At 35.5% G+C, this 20167-nt stretch overlaps 2 protein-coding genes across 4 annotated transcripts; both read left to right on the top strand.

Moving 5' to 3' along the window:
* The first annotated feature begins 221 nt into the window (after window positions 1–221).
* Window positions 222–9238, top strand: LOC141821301 (26S proteasome regulatory subunit RPN13). Of its 2 annotated transcripts, XM_074708712.1 has the most exons (14): window positions 222–603; window positions 690–731; window positions 5690–5783; window positions 5899–5958; window positions 6303–6341; window positions 6432–6506; window positions 6745–6811; window positions 6884–6962; window positions 7659–7777; window positions 7876–7899; window positions 7967–8061; window positions 8323–8400; window positions 8476–8530; window positions 8933–9238. In XM_074708712.1, the coding sequence occupies exons 3-14, from the start codon at window positions 5691–5693 to the stop codon at window positions 9049–9051; spliced, it is 903 nt and encodes a 300-aa protein (XP_074564813.1). In that variant the 5' UTR covers window positions 222–603; window positions 690–731; window position 5690; the 3' UTR covers window positions 9052–9238. The 2 variants fall into 2 exon arrangements, with proteins under 2 accessions (XP_074564813.1, XP_074564812.1); XM_074708711.1 differs by lacking the exon at window positions 690–731.
* Window positions 9239–11372: 2134 nt separating this feature from the next.
* LOC141821748 (DNA excision repair protein ERCC-1) lies at window positions 11373–17788 on the top strand. Of its 2 annotated transcripts, none has more exons than XM_074709102.1 (8): window positions 11373–11732; window positions 11859–11962; window positions 12458–12557; window positions 12644–12720; window positions 13969–14068; window positions 14433–14504; window positions 14696–14764; window positions 17351–17788. In XM_074709102.1, exons 1-8 carry the CDS (start codon window positions 11400–11402, stop codon window positions 17639–17641), a joined length of 1146 nt encoding a protein of 381 aa, XP_074565203.1. In that variant the 5' UTR covers window positions 11373–11399; the 3' UTR covers window positions 17642–17788. The 2 variants fall into 2 exon arrangements, with proteins under 2 accessions (XP_074565203.1, XP_074565204.1); XM_074709103.1 differs by having other exon boundaries at window positions 17389–17547.
* The last annotated feature ends 2379 nt before the right edge of the window (window positions 17789–20167 follow it).

Raw genomic sequence — 20167 nt, 5'->3', positions numbered from 1 at the left:
TATGTTTCACACTCTCATGGTTACTTAGGATTTTTTAGGAGTAAATTGGAATATTGAGATCTTATGGGTCGTTTTAGAAAATTATCATGCACGGTTCGGTTTGATTTACTCGGGGTCCGCTGTGAACCGAATTGAACCGGTTCAGTGGATTGGTTTGGTTAGGTTATTGGGGCGATAAAATCCCTGATTCCTCCCGTTCGGTACGAATCCCATCCACCGCCGGCGCCGCTTGGAGCCAACTTCACCCACGCCGGAACGCCTCCCTCCTCCTCCTTCGATTGACGCGGCTCCGCCGCCGCATTCTCGTGATTTCTCCGAACCACCCCTCTACTTCCTACGACCGGAGCAGCAGAGCGATCCTCGATCGAAGCTTTCCCTGTCCTCTTCATCTCAAATTTCATCTCCGCCGCACACCGCACCTATCGGATCGTCGGTCGCCTCCTCCTCTCAGACGTCTGTTTTTCCTCTCCCTCCACTCACGTTGCCTAGTAGCCGTGATTGTTGGTCTTTCCTTTCTGAGCTTTGCTGGGGATTGAATACGATTGTGATAGTGAAGAAGTGTTTTAACGATTCATAGCCGTTTTGGTAAATCGCAGCACAGAGGTATGTATCATGCATTGACATACCTAATTTTGTGGGAAGTTCCGATATTACCTTGTTTATTCATCTGCGCGTTATTGTTTGTGTAGTGCCTTTTGAATGGATTTACGTTGAACATGAGCACCATGTTAGTTAAGTTTGGAAGCTGTTACTTGTGTTAAATTGCATTATTTTTTATTACTATTTACATGCTTATATCATGCATGTATTATGGGGCTCATGTTTTTAGTTGTTGTAGTGTAGGTAGTTAACCTGGTGGTCGCATGATAACCTATAATAGAATATAATAACTTAATAGTATTTCTTGTGATTGTGGATTATAAAGCGAATGCTATATTGTTGATGAGAACTTTACCCTATTAGGATGATGATGGACCATATGACATATTGTACCAACTTTTTTACACCTCAACCACACTTGTCCTGCCAACGAGAGTGATGGACCATATAACATATTGTGGATGAGAACATTTACACTACCTATGATGGTCATGCACATGCACATGTTGGAGTGTAGGTGAGCACCACTCTACCACAGAATGGGAGAGTATAGGGGTTCATGCCCATTGGATGGACCCAAGTCACTCAATGAATGGAAAGTAGTAGTTTAATGTGGGGTATTTTTTTTGTAGCTAGTAGGTTTTTTTTTTTGCAATTTATTGCATAGTATATTTTATTGGTTACCTTATAATTATTCACCATATTTCTTGAGTTGCTCAATTTTCCATACTAACTCTTTCCTTTGTTACTCCAAAAATACTAGTGGAAGTTATTTTGGGTGGGTTAAAGATTTGGCCATTGGTAAATGGAGGTTTTGAGGATATTTTACAATGTATTTCATAGCTTTTGAGCTTTATATTTTCCATCATTAGTTTATTGCTTACCAATGTGTTTAGAATTTCTTTCCATGTTTCAATTTTTATGTCACCTTTATCTTGTTGCTAGTATGTCATAACTTTTCTTTAATTGTTCATTTATTGTCTATTTAAGACCTTTAATTAATTATGCAAACGTCATTTTCTTTTGATTCCTCTTTATAAAGGGTTAAAAACAATTTATTAAACCTTTATAAGCGATTATTTTTGAATTAGTTGGTTAGCCAAGTAGGCACTGAGGTAAATTGTTGCGTGCCCATACCTACAACCATGGAGATCAACTTTGGGCATGATATATTGGTAACCAATCAAGTACCAATTCTCATGTTGTGCAGTTGAGCTAGCTAGGGGCCTATTGCAATCAAGTAACCAACTAAATCCCTAAATTAGTTTAGGTTATAAGCAAAGCTAGCAGAATGTGTATCATTGTGCAGTGTGTTAAAAGAAATGTTAAGCTTTAATCATGTTAGAATAGTCTAAATAGCATATTAGGTTATGTATATTTCATGTAATTTATCAATATAAAGAAAGCAATTACAGCAAGCAATTAATATTACTAAACATGCAACATGCTATTTAAAGCAAATAATAAGCAATAGCAGATATGCATGCCATAGTGTATATGTATAAAAGAAACAAGAGTTGATAGAGAAAACAAGATAAACAACTAAAAGTAAAAGAGCTAACAGTTCTTCCTCTATCAACTATAATTTCCAACCAAGGTCCCCTAACATCCCCCTACCCACAAAGCACCACAACTTGAGTTTATTCACATCCAATTAAGGTATAATACTTAGCATGGTAGCAACCAAGAACCCTGTTCATTCTATTCTAGTATTGCTTCAGAATTCAACAATTTAGTTTATTCATATCCAATAAGTCTTGAAATATATCGGCATGGACAGACTACTGATATTGTATCGTTTTAGTTTTTAAAAGACCGAAATTCAAACTTGCTAGCACCACAGCCACTAACCACTAGCATCCAAATAATGACTCTTGGAACCCTACTCTCCATTTTAGGCAGTAGCTGTATGATTTGAAATTGCCAAGATGCTACCTATAACACTTCGCAATTACCTCTAAGATTTATAGAGCTCTGCTCTAAGATTTCATTTATAATCATTTTGTTCCTCTATGCTATGGATTTCATCCATTCATTTTAATTACCCTTTATCTTTAAACCAAGGCAATATATTTATGGATGAGATTGACAACATGGAGGGATGTGTGGTGATAGATGGAACTATTTGTAGATCTGGTCTCCATCGAGTTTTTGCCCACCTTGTAGGTTCTACTTTAATGCAAAATATTCTTGCAATTGTATCTGTGTAAAAGGAAAAATACACAAGCACAATTTTAACAATGATTACCCTTAAACCACTATGATAGCAGCACTAGTGTTGAAAGATGACTCCAATAATGACAGTAAGGATTCTACCTCTTTTGCATGCTTGAGGTCATTGCCACTAGTCACTACAGTCTATGAGGCCACTCTTTGTTTGCTGATAGCACATGAATTATTGTCCAAATTGAGGAGAATACCAGTGTTAAGACTAGTCCAACATAGAAGAAAACTCAGGGTCTTGCTGTTGGATAACTTGCAAGGTTGCTACAGGGGATGCAAACACAACAAGGCAGGGAACTGATGGATCTTTTGTTGGCTACCTAATAATGAAGGTACACACGACTTGTTAGAAAACCTTCTAGTTGTTTCAAAGATTATGACATCCATGAGGTTTAGATGACAATCAACAGATTTGACTTGATTTTGTGTCACACATCCATAAGGTACACTCTATTGATTTTAGGTCAGTGATAGAGAAAAATGGGGCTCGACAGTGCAGGAGGAAAGCAGGGCTTGATTTCACTCACTGCTTGTGGAGAAATGCAAGTTAACTATGATTTGACTTGGATCAGAGCTATTTAAAGGAGGGGATTGTCTTTCTACATCCATTGGTCGAGTACTATAAATCTGTAAAAACAAAGTTAGTCTTCTTTCTTTGAGTTGGTGGTGTGTGACACAAATGTGGGAGAGAGCAATTGTGGCTACTCACCTTAGTGGGAGGACTAATTCCTCTTTGCTTATGTGAGAATTAGGATGGGATGAGGATAAATTGAGTAATGAGTTTTGATATTGAGATTAGATTATTAGGTCAGGTTTTGTAAACGGTGTAATTGTGAGTGAATAAGTCCTAGCTTAGTTGGTTGAGAGTTGAGTTTTAGCCACCTATATAGTTTACTATCTGGCTTGATTTGTGTCATACTAGGCCACTTCTAATCCATGAGAGACCCAATAATAAGCTTTTATTTTATGTGTAGATTTAACAACCATTTTCATTAAATTATATTTGTTATAACTATTTACAGTTGGTAATATGAATCTTATAACTCCAATAAGCTTTGTCAAATAAAAATAATATCATTAGTAATATTAAAATTAATTAAACTATTTTTTATTTATTAATACTTTCTTTGGTCATTCGCAATCTATTACACCTTCCACTCTAATAAATTAACTCATTTAAATATATAATCTATTGACCAATTTTTACTACGCCTATTCTTTTTAGCAATTCCACCCACCTATCTTAGTGTATCATCTCTTTTACATTGACCCAATAGATCAACATTTATTTATAAATTATGGCAAGTTGTACCATATCCTATAATTTTCCTTTTATCCTAAGGGGATCATGACAATTATCTAAGTTTATAGATTTTCCTCTCTATTTTGACTCCCCAATCATTATCTTATTATTTATATTTTGATTAATATCTTTTTCTTGTTGGATTATATATTTGAGATACCTAAAACTATTATTGGCAAGACATTATCCATCCAGATAGACTCTTTTATCATTTTTTTCTGTTTTGACACTACATTTTTATATGTTTAATTTTTGTTTGACTTATTTTAAATTCTTTAGATATTTTCCATAATAACTCAAGCTTTAAATTTAATCTAAATAGAAGATTGGTTATATTATAGTTGATTATATCATAGTTGACATAATGGACCAATACCTGTATAGATTGCTCGAGCTGCAACGATATTTGTAATGATTGATTCAATAATTTTCTAGAAATCGATATCTCACAAAAATTTAGAAGTTTATAAAAAATTAGAAATTAGAATTCATTAGGTAGAAATTAGTTAAAGAATATTAGAAGATTGATGAAATCTATTGAAATTTAATCGAATTGAGAATGAAAATGAATTAAAATTTGATTAGATACTGATGATTTTAGAAAATTTGACTCATCTAGCCTTCCCTTATTCATAACTTGATTCTTAGAGAACTTGCATAGGAAGTAGGGAGGAAGGAGGGAGTCTTTGTTTCCCTCTTAAATTGTTTAGTCTTGCCATAGCTTGAGATTTTGTCACTAATTAGACTTGACTCTATCTCATTCACTATCACTCAATACTATCACTCTATTGAGGTTATTGTGAATTGAGATACTATTGTGCAGCAAGAGAGAACACAATAATGCCGCAATCAACATTACATGGATCCTAAAATTGTCCAACAAAAAATCACTTCAAATGTAATTAGGAGCATGATTAAACCCTATAGGAATACAATAATGCCTCAATCAACATAACAGTTTCAGAGTGAATATTAAGATCAATTTGGGAAAATTTGTACTGATTAGTAAATTTAAAAAGTTAGATTCTATAGTTAGACCAATTAAATCAATTAAACTGTAATGAGTAAAGGATAACTGACAGAACACAATAGAGGGATAGAATCCATATAACAATCTTCAAATTGTGGCAAACAATTTGAGGATCATGATGAATAGTACACCTTAAGGAATAGAGGTGTCTGTCATCTTGATTGGACAGAATATTTGTCTCAATCATCAGTTTGAAAGAACTAACTATCAGGCTAGTTTGTTGCCATCTTGTTTTTATGACATTGTTTGTGGTTCAAACCATTTGATTGGGTAATTCAGCGGAAGTCGAGAATATTGTAGGAATCTCCAGAGAAATGGAGATTTCTTGGATGTTCTTTGTTCTATAAATAATGGATTCACTTTTGTTGGATCTCTTGAATTGTTGAGTACTGTTCTGAAAATAGATGCTCTTTCTGTTCTTGGAATTCAATCATGAAGGATACCTTATATTGCAATATAATCTTTGGTGATTCCATGGTTTGATTATTTATCTTTTTTACATGGATATTGATAACTGACAAAGTTTGTTTCAGGATGTCGATGTTGGAATTCCGAGCTGGGAAAATGTTTCTTGATGGCACTCGAGTGATACCTGACACTCGGAAGGGTCTTGTACGCATAGGAAGAGTATGATTTACTATTGGATCAGTTATTCCTTCTTTTATGTTCAATGATTATAAAATATTTCTTATTCTTTATCTTTTCTAATACCAACTATATTTTTCATGTATTGAACTGTTAGGGTGAGGAAGGGCTAGTTCACTTCCAGTGGCTTGATCGGACCCAAAATATTGTTGAAGATGTATCCTGTGAAAACAAACATCAAACACTTTTAGCTTCTATCTGAAACTCATATGTTGTTTCCATTTCCAGCTAATGGATTATGCAAATCCATCTCTAGTTTTCTTTGTCCGATCAACAATGACCTTAATTTATTTTGTATTTATAAAGGAAATCATTCCCACTGTCTGCTATGCAACTATTCAAACATCCTTAATGTTGATAACTTCTCTAATAAAAAATGGTTTCTTTCAGTCCACTTGCCTTCTTGCTGCATATCTGTAATGTTATAGAAGTTTGCTTGTTTATCTTGTGGTAGGTTTTGTTGTGTGGATATTATTGCACATTTCCTTTACCAGATAATAGGATCAGATTATCTTTCCAGATGAAGCAATTTTTGAAAAGGTACATGTTTTGTGTGACTATTTACATTGATTTGATTATGCTTGTTGAACTTTTATGATCTTCATAGTTAATTGTTAATTGCATATTCAGGTGTCTCAATCATCAGACAGGGTGTACATTCTGAGGTTTAATTCTGATAGTAGGAAGTTTTTCTTTTGGATGCAGGTCAGCTAATTTATGTTATAAGTTAAGGCAATTTGTATGTACATCCTTATAATTTCTACTATTCCATGCACTCCATTTCCCCCCTAAATTATCAACTATAGCCAACATATCTCATTCATTCCCAATTAGTATAAGTAAGGGTACACATGTAATTTAACCTTTATTATATTCAAAGTTTCCATGTTTTATTCTGACCATATCTTTGGATTGTCAACTGTATCGTTCTAATTAATCTTAGGAGCCAAGAGCCGATGAGGACTCGCAGATCTGCACCTCTGTTAATTTCTACATTAACCAACCTTTAGGTAAGTCAGAATCATGGAGGCATACACGATGTTCATTCTGATTCACATTATCTAAAGAGTTTACTTCACCAGATCTGATGGCAGAAGATGAGACTGAAGCTTCAGTACCACTGCAAATGTCTGACACAGGGGAGGATGATTTTTCATCCAGGTATTAGCATGATAAGGCACATCTTAAGATACTTCTACCATTTTGATGAATAATTACATAGTTAAAAATTATGGAATTCACTGGTATATTCTCTGATAGATAATACAGAAAAAAGCAATGAGCATATGATTAACTAAAGTCAATTAGGAGGCATGTTGAGTCCGCTGTATAACTTTGTAGTAGTCAATATGAAAAAAGGTTCTTAGCATGAGACATTAACCTCTCTGTACTACCTTGTTGTTACTTGTCAGATGTAATTGACAATGCAAGACATAGCTTGATTTAGCCATTGCTTTGAACCATTTGTTTCACTCTACAGGGATAAATCCCTTACATTGTCCTGTTGGGTAGTTAGATTATGGTTAACCATTTAAGTTGGTCTAAAAAAACATGTTCCATTCTTTTTTAGTTCTTGTAGTTGTGAATTGAGATGACAAAAGTAATGAAGAAGAGAATGAATTTGCCAATTTTTTATGAGATCAAACTGATGTTTCGTGGTTGAGTGAAGATTGTAAATATATAGGGAGCATTCATGAAATGGCCAATTTACTTTGCTAACAGTATCCATTTCAGCATTTGGCAAAGTTTTTGCTGCTATTGCGTCCTGTTCTTAGCAATGTATTATCTGTTTCAAGTCTCAACTGTCATTTATTTAGTGAATGAAGCAACTGACTTCATTTTTTTTCTGATACATAGAGCTGGAAACCTTGTTGATCAGAATATGGCCAGTGAGCTAGGTGGAGAAGTTACTTCTTCCGGTGGACCTGTGCGGTTGGAGGATTTGCAGAGGATTCTAAGAAGCATCCAAACACCAGGTATTTTTGAATAGTGATTCTCTTGTTAAGGTGTTTTATTTGATGTTTTAGTTCCTGTCAATTATTATGTGTGGCTCATCTTGTGTTTGTGTTTCCAGATGTTGTTGAAGATCCCGATGCAGGTAAGTTTCCGACATGATTAGGTGTTGTACGATTAAATTGCAGTGCTTCTCACAATCAGAGTTTCAGGATTCGGCTTAGCTGATATTTTAAAGCCTGATTTGATCTTGCCTGTTGTCGAAACCCTGCCAGTTGAGCAACATTTTTCACAATACTTGCCTGAGGTGCCTTCCGATCAGTAAATTAAATTTTGTGGAGAGCAATGATACACTACATGAAAAATGTAGCATGAAACTCAACATGACACACTCCATGCAGTGGGTCCCACATCCATGCAGTGGGTCCCACATCCATGCCCATATCCATGCAGTTGAGTGTGTCATGTTGAGTTTCATGCTACATTTTTCATGTAGCGTATCATTTTTCTTTTGGTGGATATGGTGATTTTGCTACGATTTCTATTTCATTTTGGGATTCTATTTCAGGGCTCATGGACACCTGCTGATCTCATGGAGCTATTGCAGAGTCCACAATTCCACCAGCAAGTAGACACATTCACTCATGTAAGTGATGGTTTCTGTTGGAAAAAAGACAGAGACTTTCCCCCCAGTTTCTCATTGTCACTTTATTATAAGCAGGTGATTCGAACGGGACAGATAGATCTTTCGCAGTTCGGAATCAACCCGAGCAAATGTACGTATCTTGTTGTTTTGACTGCCATCCATTTCCTCAGTGACTAGAACTAAGATTAAGCACATCATACAACTCGGTGGATTTTTTTTTCTCTAAAAATTGTGCTCTAATCAAATCGTGTGTATATTTTAATTTTTTACATAGAAATTTACACACTTTTTTCTCAGAACAGATGCCAGAGTTTGGATGATGTTAGAATCAAGAGCCCAATTATTTTAGTAGGTTCTTTGTCACCTAGATCATAAGAAGAACCTGGCAATGCATACAAACTCATCTTCATCTATTTGTATTCCTCCTCATCGATCAAAAAATAATCTATAATCTATTTGTTTTATAGTGTAGATTCATTTGCTTTATGTTATGTTGAAGTGATGGCTAAACCTTATTTCACAACTCACGCAGACAAATTTACTGTTCTATCTTTCCTGGAGGCTCTGGAGGACTCCGTGACAAAAACGTCAGACAGTGTGGGAGAAGAGCCGCAAAGGGATGGTGGTCGTGACGCCATGGATGAGAGCTGAAACTATCAATAATTCCATTGCTGTCGAACAAGTTTCTCATTTGCAGCTGTTTGGTAGTGGTCTGGGGAATTCTTTTTTCAGTTTCATTTGACTATCGAATAGGGGATTTGGCTGTAACAGTATGCCTTATTTACAAACTTGGACTAGATAGATGCATTCATCAATAAATTAATTTACTTGAGATTCAGATGCATGTTTGATCCTAGTAGTCAGTAGCTAATGGAAGTTACTGATTTTCTATTTCATCTGGGCTTGGGCACTGCTGCTTTGGTAGGAGATCTCCAACCCCCTTCTCTACTTCTAGGTATATGGAGACGATTTGGCGCAACCAAAGTTATTAGACCACAGAATAAGGATGGCGTGGAGTATCCAAGGGATCATAGAACAAGGAGTATTGGAGAAGAGCTAAGGGAAGCGGATTTTGTAGGCAAGAGTGTGAAGGATGAACAGAGAGGAGTTGTGGACTCGAGTGCATTCGAAGGACGCGGAGAGTTAAGAGACTTGTAATTGAGAGGGTTGTCTACAACTTAGGTGAAGACTTAACTATTAAGGGGGCGCTTGATATATATTCGGTAATGGGAATGGTAATGAGGGGTTAATGGCAATGAGAATGATTACTGGATTGATGGTGCTTGGTATAGATACTGAAATGGGTATAATTACCATTGATGCTACTTGGTATGAATAAGAAAGTAATGAGAATCAGAAAAAATTTATAATTTTACCCTTACTAATTAAATACATGAAAAAATTTATTGAATAATTTTTTTATGAATATTATGAATTAGGAACATCCTTTGCAAGAAAGATGAACATGTTGGGAAAAAATAATTTTTAAGATGATGACAATTGATCTGAAGGTGTAAATTTTCAATTTTCTCGTCCAAAGAAATGTTTTCCGAAGGCCTTCCATCTCCTTTGATGTATTACTTTGTTAATTTTTGATTAAGTACCATACATATTAAAGAGAAATATATTATAGCGAGGGTAAGAATTGTGAGAAATCAAGAGAATCCAACACCAGAGGAAACACTATAGTCTCCAAAGAAAGCTAAATTCTTTCCCACACCAGAGGAAACACTACAGCAGAACAATGGCAGCGGCAGCGGCAGTGGCGGCAAAGCCGCTGCCGACGAGCAGCTTACGCGCATCGGTGAGGATGAGCTTGAGGAGACCAATCCGTTGGCGATCGTCCTCGATAATAACCCCTTCCCCTCCCCACGCCGCCCACCAACCAGCGGCGGAGGCGGCGAGTCTTCATCTACCGCGGTCGATGGGGTTCCAGTGCACGTAGTGAAGAAGGAGGAGGCGGAGTCGAAGATCTCGGCTTGGTAGATCGAGGAGGAGGAGCGACGCAAGGTGAGGAGGGGGGGAGAAGCGGGCTTCGCCTGGAGAAGGAGGCGGCGGGGAGAAGCGCGGCGCCGCTTGGAGGAGGAGGGAGACGCGCGAGGGCGAGGGCTTTGTGATCTGCGACAAAAAAAAAAAAATGAAGAGGGGGAATGAGTTTAGTGATAACCGAGGGGGTGAGTAGGTTATCAAAATAAGGCTATCAAGCATTAGGTATGGGAATGAAATTAATTTCATTCTGATTCCAACCTCTTAAATCCGTCTACCAAGCAGCGACCTAGTGTTAGTTGACTAGAAATGAATTGTAGTCGACTAATAGTGATTGAGCCAACCATGTAGTTGACTCAAGCTAATCAAACAATGAATAGAATATTTTTATTTATGACTGAGTTGATTAGATTGTGGAATATATATTCATAGGCCAAAGTTCAATGACGGAATCAGAAATCTCATAATTTTCACAAAAGCCTTGAGTTACCTTCCTTTTTTTCTTTTCAGGTTATCTTCCTCTTTTTCTTTCATTTTTTTTTCTTCTGCCACAAATCCAGCAACGGTGTCGACGTTGGACCCCTAGATTACAACTCGAGTAGTCCACCACGTAGCTCCGCCCTTACTAAGGTTAGTCAACCTCATCTAATATACTAGTTTATTTACTTCAACAAAAAGTGAAATCCGTTACTCCATTGATCCCATACGGTTGGCCACAACGAAGGAGAGCATTGCCTCAGCTTTGTCGAGATTCGATCCTTGCCCACTTCAACGAGTCTATTTCATCATAATCAACTCAATTACATTCCGGGAGCTAACTCATCTACAATCTTTGCTCCAGAGGATTGTGTACAACGATTTAGGATTTATAGTTTAAAATTTAAGTTTTAAGATATCATGTAAAAAAACTAAAGAAAATAAATTAATTTTAATATTAGGATAAGTGAAGGATTGGGGATGGATATCACTGAACCCTAATAACCGGCCAAACCCAACGTCAAGACGATCCGATCATGCCCGAGAAGGCCGACGACGGCGAAGATGTGAGGAACAACGACGGCGCCGACGGAGACGCGAAGCCGAAGAAGTCGGCTGGAGTCATAAAGATCCCCTCTTACCAAGAGGTCTTCGGCACAGCGGGTTCCTCCACCCCTCCACCCCACAATCCTTACCCTTCCTTCTCCCAAGCCTTCTCCTTCATTAAATCCTCCGAGTTCTATACGCCGCCTCCTGCCCCTCCTCCTTCGTCTTCAGAAACCATCCCGCCGTCGGTACCACCTTCCACGGTATCCACGGCGAGTGGGTCGGGTCAGAATCGGAATTCAATTCTTGTGAGCCAACGCCAGGTGACAGCTTTTGCCTTTATCATTATTATTATCATTTGTTTTCATAATTTACTTCTTTCTGCTACGCTCTTCTTTTGAGTCATGAAAATGAGAAATTTTGTTTCCTTGTTGGCTTCCGATACGCAGAAGGGGAACCCATTGCTGAAGCATATTAGGAATGTAAGATGGATGTTTGCTGACGTTGTTTGCGACTATTTGCTGGGCCAGAGTTCTTGTGCTCTTTATATAAGGTACACGAGGTTTCTTCTATCATTTACAATATTCCTTCTTTACTCTTAGTTATGTTTGTTTCTTTGGAATGTAGTAGAAAACTTTTGGAATTTATGGTGGTAATTGATTAAAAATTGTTACTTTTTGTTTCTCTTGTAACCAGCATCTGATATTGCTAATTTCTTAATAGTTACTCTTTTCTTTTATCCTCCTTTGTTCCTCTTATCACTGACATCTATAATTTGCAGTCTCCATTATGATTTTCATCCTAATTAATATTATCATTTACAGTGTTGTTGTTGTTGTTGTTTTTATATTCTTTTTATTTTCAATCTGAATTATGTTTTTTTTGGGAATGTAGTAGAAAGCTTTTGGAATTTATGGTGGTAATTGTTTACATATCACTACATTTTGTTTCTCTTGTAACCACAATAGGCTATTGCTAATTTCTTAATAGTTACTCTTTTCTTTTATCCTCCTCTTTTCCTCTTATAACTGACATCTACAATTTGCAGTCTCCGTTATCATCTTCTTCATCCTGACTACTTATATTATCGAATAAGAGAATTACAAAAGAACTATAAGCTGCGAGTTGTCTTGTGCCATGTTGATGTGGTAAACCTGATTGACTTGAGTTTCTTATTTTTGAAGTAATTGTTTAAGATATTTATGTTCTAGTTCTACTCACCTTACCTCCTTAGGAAGATGTTGTGAAGCCATTGCTGGAAGTTACCAGGACAGCCATGCTTCATGATTGCACTCTTCTTTGTGGATGGAGGTACTACTGAAACAAACATTGAGGAAACATAATGACAGATGTAATTGTGTAAAGTTGGTCTACTGAAGTTACTTGCATGCTATATTAGGTTCACTTGGTTTTTGTGTATTGTTCTTCATATGAATGCTTCTTAGCAGTGATGTTACTTTCAGTTTTGTCAACAGATGATTTTGGGGATTCTTTTAACATATTGGTATATTTCTTTATATTGATAAAACGATAAATTCTTTGAAATAGGATATGCAATAGAACTTGGAAAACCATGACATTGCATTATCAAATTCCTCTAGTTCTTTATGGTTAATAAACATTTCCGCTTTGTATGAATAAATATTTCTCTAACATTGCACAGAAGAACAATTTATTATAATAGGCTTCACTAGGAGCATCCTTTAATAGTGCTCCAAGTGCAGCTAAAAAAGGTGGGGTTGCATTAAGCCCTTACTACCAATGTAAAATTATGTCAACAGTCCCATGAACATGGATCTAATCTTATCTCGGCAAAATAATCTATGGTGCTTGTGCATCTTGAGCAAATTTTGCCTCATCTTATTCTTTCTGTAAGGGACAAAAAAATTATTTATTTGCAAATATGAATATTAAATTCTGTGACAATGTTATGCAAAGACAAAATCTAATTTCTGAATGTATTGCCTTTATAGTCCTTAGAAATGAGTGAGGCTTGATCAGCTGTCCATCTCCATTTTAGCTTCCAGTCTTCAAGTTCTCCTTCATGACAATTTTTTGGAATACCTTAAATGTTTTATCTTTTGTAATCATTTTCAGCATTTTTACCTCATTTTATTTCTTGTTAAATAAACACATAAAGGTTATCTTTTCCTAATAAAAAAATTGTTCTTTCCGAATTCTTTTTCCTTATTATCATCCACCTATAAATCTAACTGATGCAAACTCGATAGAGGCCTAATCTTACCTTATTTTCTTCTCATCGATTATGTAAAGAATTATCCATGGATTGTGTAAAAAGCTTAATCCTATTGTAGAAAATCACCACTTTTGTGGATATTTATTGCCTCATGCTTTCTAGTTTTGTTTTTGGGAAACTTGCCTGTGTTTCAGATTGTTTCTAGGTTGCATAAATTGTTAGTTAGAATTTCTTTTTTTTTGGTCTATGCATTTGTTCGTTGTCCTGTTTCATTTGTATGTATAACTGCTCCATGAGTAGTAGAAATGCAGCTCAGGTTCTAAACTTTAGTGTTTCTTTTTAATATTTTTGTTCTTTTCTAGCTTTGAAGAATGTGCTCGATACTTGGAGACATTAAAAGTGTATGAGAACAAACCCTCTGACAGCATTCGTGAGCATATGCATACAGACTATCTTTCACGGGTATTCTTCCATCCCAATATCAGTATGGTTGGTCATTGTTCTTTCATCTTGGACTTATATAGTCTAGTTCAGTAGTTTGTCCTTGTAAAATTTTTATTTCATTTTGAATTTCATGGAAATGGGCATATGTGAAGTTTTAATATTCCAGACTTGTCATCAACTTTTCTAGGTTATGTTAAGCTAGGGAGGTTATTCTGATTTTCATGCAATGGATTGGAGAATCTGATTAGTTTAATTTCTTAAACTTCAGCAATAGCATTAACTTGGTATATTCTTTCCTATATTTTTGTCTTGATATTAAATGCCAACTCATTGTTCTTAATCTCACTTTTGCATCTTTCTTTATTTAATCACTATTTTGCAGCTAAATCATGCACTTACTAGCGTTAGACATGTGAACAAGACTGATGTAGTAACACTTGGTTCAACTTTTGGGGTGAGTTTGAAATCTTTTTATGCTGTTTTGGTGTTACTTTCACTTCCTAATCTATTTCTCCAAACTGGTAATGAAGAACTAACTTACATGAAATTTTGGAAAATGTTCCTTGATTTGCATACTAGTTGTGATGGCCTGTAGGGCATAATGGTCAATGTTCATTCTTCACTATGTTTTCATGTATGATACAGTCTCTATCAGGTATTATGGATGCTTCCATGGAAGATTTGGCTCGCTGCCCTGGCATTGGTGAAAGAAAGGTGGGTTCTCTATGACTATACTCCATATTTACTCTTCCTTTGTTGCTTTTGCACGTCTCATAACTATTAAAAGAGGTTGTTTTAGATTGCACTAGATTATGATAGTAACGGGTTAAGAAATTTGGACAACTTCTAAATATTGTCCACCTATGTCTTCTAAGATGATTATAGACAATTTATGAGGTCTCTTGTATGCCATATATCTTTTATGGGCCAGACACCACTTGACAGATTAACAACAGTTTTAGAATCTGTGACAACTTTAAAGTACTACTTGAAGCCTCCTAAACGTAATAACATTCCTTTAATGACCATCAACACACTCTGCAGAGCTGAAGTTCTTTAAATGCTCCCCTTAATAGCAACCTTCCACTCTCCATGTTTAATCACCAACACAATATCTTACATAGTTAGGATTTTAATTATGTTTTTTTAAACTTTAAAAAGGTTGTATAGATTTATTTGGCCGTTTATTTGACAGTTGATTTTTTTGGATTGTGCAGTCAAATTATTTTTACAGAAAATCAGTCTTATTGTTAGTCTATAAAAGGGTTTAGGATTCATTATAGTCGATCATCTTTTGATTAATATTATGTTTCTCTTTCAGTGAGCTAAGCTGTATTTAATGTTGTAACAATTGGTATCACAATGAATTCATAATTTTCAGTGACTTCTATTTCTCCCTCTACATAAATTTTTGGACTTGACATCACATTGAGATGATCTTGTGACATTTTGGCAACCAATTTGGTTCTTTGAGCTTCTTGACCAACATCATTATCGCTCTCACGGTTCACTATCCACAACCTTTACTATAAGGTTACCCTTTAACTTTTAATGATTATATTTAACTATTTTAAGTCACAATTAATTCCTTTTAGGCTTGTTTTAAGATTTTAATTTTTTATAACCCAATAGTGAATCTAGTGTGGGTAGAATTTTCACTTTTTTCCTATAGACCTTTGTTTTATATTTTTGATTTGACTAATCACTTTGAAATTCACTTATTAATTTTTATAATTCATCAAAAGTTAAGTCTTCTACCTTCTAATTGCTTCTTTCCCCTTGAAGTTCCATCATCTTCATTTGCAAGTGCTACAAGAGCTCAGTGTATAAATATTCTTTGGGTGGGTTGACTCTTCATCTGAGGTGTCTGAGTCACTCTATATAGTCTTGAGTGCAATTTCTTTTAAAGTTGTTTTTCTTGTTGCACTTGAAACATATGAGAACTTATTTGGATCTTCTGCTCTTCTTCATTATCATCTTTACCATATGATAGCTTCATATATCCTTCAATGTGCAAGCTTTTAGATCCTTAGAAATTGTGTAAACATCCACCGTTGATGCCCATATTGGATTTCTAGAAAATCTATCTCACATGTTGTAGTAAGTTATGGGTGCCACATCCTCTCCGTTTTCCTTTTCCTTTTCTTTATAGGTTCTTCAGAAACATCAAATTTCTACTCTTATTATCAGTCACACCTAGCTACTTCCTTTGACTTGAATCCTGTTCTTGATTTGCTACTTTTAGCAAAGGGTTAGGGTGGAGCTGTGCTATTCATTTCGAGTAAAGATTACAACGACGACGACGACCAAGTCTTATCCTACTAGAAAACTTGAACAAAGAGAATATCTCAGTTTTCTAGTTCCAGAAAGAGAAATTGCTATTGTTTGTTTCTTCATGTCCTTCGAGTGCTTATTTTTCCTAAATCTGTTGTGTTATTGTATGCACGGTATATGCTGCTTCAGAAAGAAGCCCAGTCAAGATTAAGCTCTGAGATGTTTCGTCATTCTCATTTTACTTCATCCTTTCTCTCTTTATCTTTGGCTAATTTGAGGTGGACAGCATCAGCTATGTGTGCTGATCTGAGATCAAAGGGATTGTGGCTTGTGTGTTCATCAACTATTTCAAGAACTATGCTGTAGAATTTTTAAAAATAGATATTGTATCGCATCGTATTATGAAATAACCATTGTATGAATGTAGACTTATGATGATACCTAGATCCAACAATGTATCCAACTTGTACAGAAACTAGAGAAACTCACATAAGAAAAATATAAACTAGACATTACAATAATGAAAATAGAAACATATTACTCGTACTAGTCGTATGAAAATGCAACAAATGTTAAGTAGTTAATATTGGCAAAATCTTGATTGAGACATCCCTACCCATGAAACAAGGAATAGTACAACAACAATTCCTCTGAGTTGGATCAACATCATCTCTGAGCTTCCCATCAAGATCAAGATCATAAGGAGGCTGAGATCCACAACTGGCGATCCGCTCATTAGAGAAGTTGTCTTTTTCTTCTCTACAATACATATCCCTCTAATTGATTTTTAGTGGGAGAAACCTAGATGGACATGCATTTCTAGGCTTTGTTCAACATGGACATTTTGAACTATAAAATATCCTCTTTGCACTGGCATAAAAGGTCAATTAACAATATGATGTCGAGTCCATTTTTCTAGAAGACTTGAAAATTCAACAGACAGTAGATGCTGGTTGCATGATTATGCTCTTTAGGTTGTCATTCAATTCTCATAGTAGAGGTAAAATTCTGAATTGATTGTTACAGGTGAAGCGTCTCTATGATACTTTTCATGAACCATTCAGGCGAGTTTCTTCTCGGCCTGCTAGTGTCATTCCAGAAACAGAAGCTAGTACCTCCAGACATGATACCAATGAACTTGCTGGACAACTGACGAATCCTTCCGGATCTCAAAAAGAAAGTAATCCTCCTAATGTTAGATCGGCGCTGAATGCTGCCTTCGCTAAGTATGCTGAAAAGGTACGCAGACAAGATACAAAAGACACCTTACCTGAACAACGAAAATCTGGCAATGGGAAGACCAAAAAGAATCCATAGAAGTAGGATAAACATATTCCATGATCAAGAGTAAACCAATCACTTCACTATGCAGTATGCCTTTAATCATTCATATGGATAATTTTGTCAGTGATGTAGATGAAAGAAGATATTCAATGTTTTATCCCTTTGTTCTTTCTGAGTTCTTATCCTTTTTTTCAAGTGATACTTTGTTTGGTGAAAATATGCCCTATGCCAAAACATACATTTTTAGCAGCTTTTAGTGACATTACTAATTTATTTTATAGGATTTATATGATCCTTCAATATTCTGGTCTTCTATAGCTTGCTTATTTAGATATTTCATTTATATATGTGTATAGAATTTTAATAGAACAAGTGTTTAGCAACTTCCCTTGTTAAAAAATATAATTTGGTGTGATAGCTTTCATCTTTATTAAGCTCCTTATGGTAACTTCTCTTACCCTCATGCCTAAATCATTAGCCCCCCTCCCTGTCTCTTGGTCATACCCTAAATCCTTCTGATATAGTTGAATGAGCAAACAAGCCTTGTAAAAAGGTTTGTTTGCTTTGTAGGCATTTGAAACTTTTTTTCTATAAACTTTTTTTTTATAAACTATAGAGAAATCTAGGAAATAAATTACCTGAATCAGGGAAATATGCTACATAAGTCATATGTAAACAATAAAATTGCTTTGCTTGCTAAAGTCAATTTTAAAATATTCTCTAATTTATTTTCTTTAATTGAAGTGCATCAATTTTAAATTATTTTTCAATTTATTTCTTTAATTTATTTATTTGCATTATTATCTCTGTTAGTTCTCGGGCAAAAAATCACTTTAAATTAAAAAAAACATCATCAAATGAACTTTCATCTTTAAAATAAGTTTTCCTATCAAATTTTGTTGTAAAATACTTCTTATTTCAATTGTTACAATGCTTTTTATTTTTAGTCATTGTAGCAATTATGACTAACTATTACGTGTAGAAATTATTTTATAGTTGTTATAACATATAGAAGTTAAATAGTAGTTGTTATAATGTGTGACATTTAATGCAATATTGTTGTAGTGTTTTAAAAAAAATTTATAAACCAAAATCTTATGGAATTTAAGATATAAATTACTTGAATCAGGGAAATATGCTACATAAGTATATGTAACAATTTACGAAACAATAAAATTGCTTTTTAAAGTTAATCTTAAAATATTCTCTAATTTATTTTCTTTAATTGAAGATGCATCAATTTTAAATTATTTTTTAATTTATTTTCTTTAATTGAAGATGCACCAATAAGGTAGGGATGATGCAAGGACTCAAGCTCTCTAATAAAGCCCTTTTGTAAGTGTCCCTTAACTTGCCTATTTGATTCAATACACTATAGGAGAGTTCATACGATAGTGCGAACGGTTAGACAATTACGACCCCAAGATAAGATTCAAGGCATTAAATTTAAAAACTTAGTATTTAAAATCATATTAAACCCTTGTGTTAGCGTTGTGTTATTTCTTTGTTGCTTTTGTTCCTACTATATATAATTGTCACTCTAACTCGACACACATATTGCTAATGATTGTCGTGCGACCTCCTCCCTTCTCTAGCTCATATCGTTTATCCGCCAAATCCTCCATAACCTCCTAGTTGCTACTGCAATCGACCTCAACTCATTGAAATTCCTTTCAAGCGAATAGGAAGATCGTACCTTAAAAGGGCCATTGTCGTTTGCTCGAAATAAGAAGAGACTAAAGGAAAGTTTGTGTCAATCCTCACCTCTGAAATCCCCCTTCAAGGATGTTGCTTACCTCCTGAATGCGAGAGCTACTCACAAAGACAAAGACAAAGACAACGATCACTCACTCGAGCGACCAATTCTATATGACTCACTACTTGAAGCCGCGAAAACTTGTTCTTCGTTGTAGGATTAAAGGAAAAGAAGAAAGAAAATATACTAGTCGTAATGTATGTATAAGAAGAAGATAACTCTACTCGTTGCACATCAGGAAGAAGCTGAGAATGCTCGTAGGTAATACCGACAAGTGGAGGGATGAGGAAGACTTAGGCTACTCGATAGAGTAAAACATGCTCGAATTGCAAGGCAAATTCAACTTCGAGATTAAGGAGATGACACCCAAGTACAAGGAGCCACCCTAGTTCAATCTATTTGTTTGCAAGGATTTGCGATGGGGGAGACCAGTTTGCCCACAAATAGCAATCAAAAGGGTGATGGTGGTATCTTCTCCTAGAGAAGAGGCGAAACTGCGTAGTTAGCTTGGGTTATCAACTTCGAACTTGCAATCTACTCAGCCCATTCAGTCCGAATTGACTTCGCTTGGTTTGCTTCGACCACTTGATCCATTTTGTCAGTGCAAATTCATCTAGTACATTTGCTTGGCTCACGCGTTTCGTCCAATCAAAACCACTGCATTAGCTGATTCACTCGCTGCCCTTGACTTGTTCGAACTTCCTAGTTAACCTCACTCACTTAATCAACTAGACTTTCCCAGCATGTTTTGTATCTTCGACCAACCTAGCTAGCTCTTAAACTACAAAATGTATAGGATGGAA

The sequence above is a fragment of the Curcuma longa genome, chromosome 2 (assembly GCF_044706935.1).
Source record: "Curcuma longa cultivar G26 ecotype Majalengka, Jawa Barat chromosome 2, ITB_CL_G26_1.1, whole genome shotgun sequence".
Lineage (NCBI taxonomy): Eukaryota > Viridiplantae > Streptophyta > Magnoliopsida > Zingiberales > Zingiberaceae > Curcuma > Curcuma longa.
Note: the sequence above shows the minus strand (reverse complement) of the source record. Positions and strands in the feature narration are given on the sequence as shown.

Bases quoted from the DNA above. Each gene is read 5' to 3' on its own strand.
- LOC141821301 (XM_074708711.1), top strand. From the start codon at position 5,691: ATGTCGATGTTGGAATTCCGAGCTGGGAAAATGTTTCTTGATGGCACT. The intron at 5,959-6,302 runs GTATCCTGTGAA...ACCAGATAATAG, and splicing joins CCCAAAATATTGTTGAAGAT to GATCAGATTATCTTTCCAGA. The intron at 8,531-8,932 runs GTACGTATCTTG...CAACTCACGCAG, and splicing joins CGGAATCAACCCGAGCAAAT to ACAAATTTACTGTTCTATCT.
- LOC141821748 (XM_074709102.1), top strand. From the start codon at position 11,400: ATGCCCGAGAAGGCCGACGACGGCGAAGATGTGAGGAACAACGACGGC. The intron at 11,733-11,858 runs GTGACAGCTTTT...TCCGATACGCAG, and splicing joins TTCTTGTGAGCCAACGCCAG to AAGGGGAACCCATTGCTGAA. The intron at 12,721-13,968 runs GTACTACTGAAA...GTTCTTTTCTAG, and splicing joins ACTCTTCTTTGTGGATGGAG to CTTTGAAGAATGTGCTCGAT.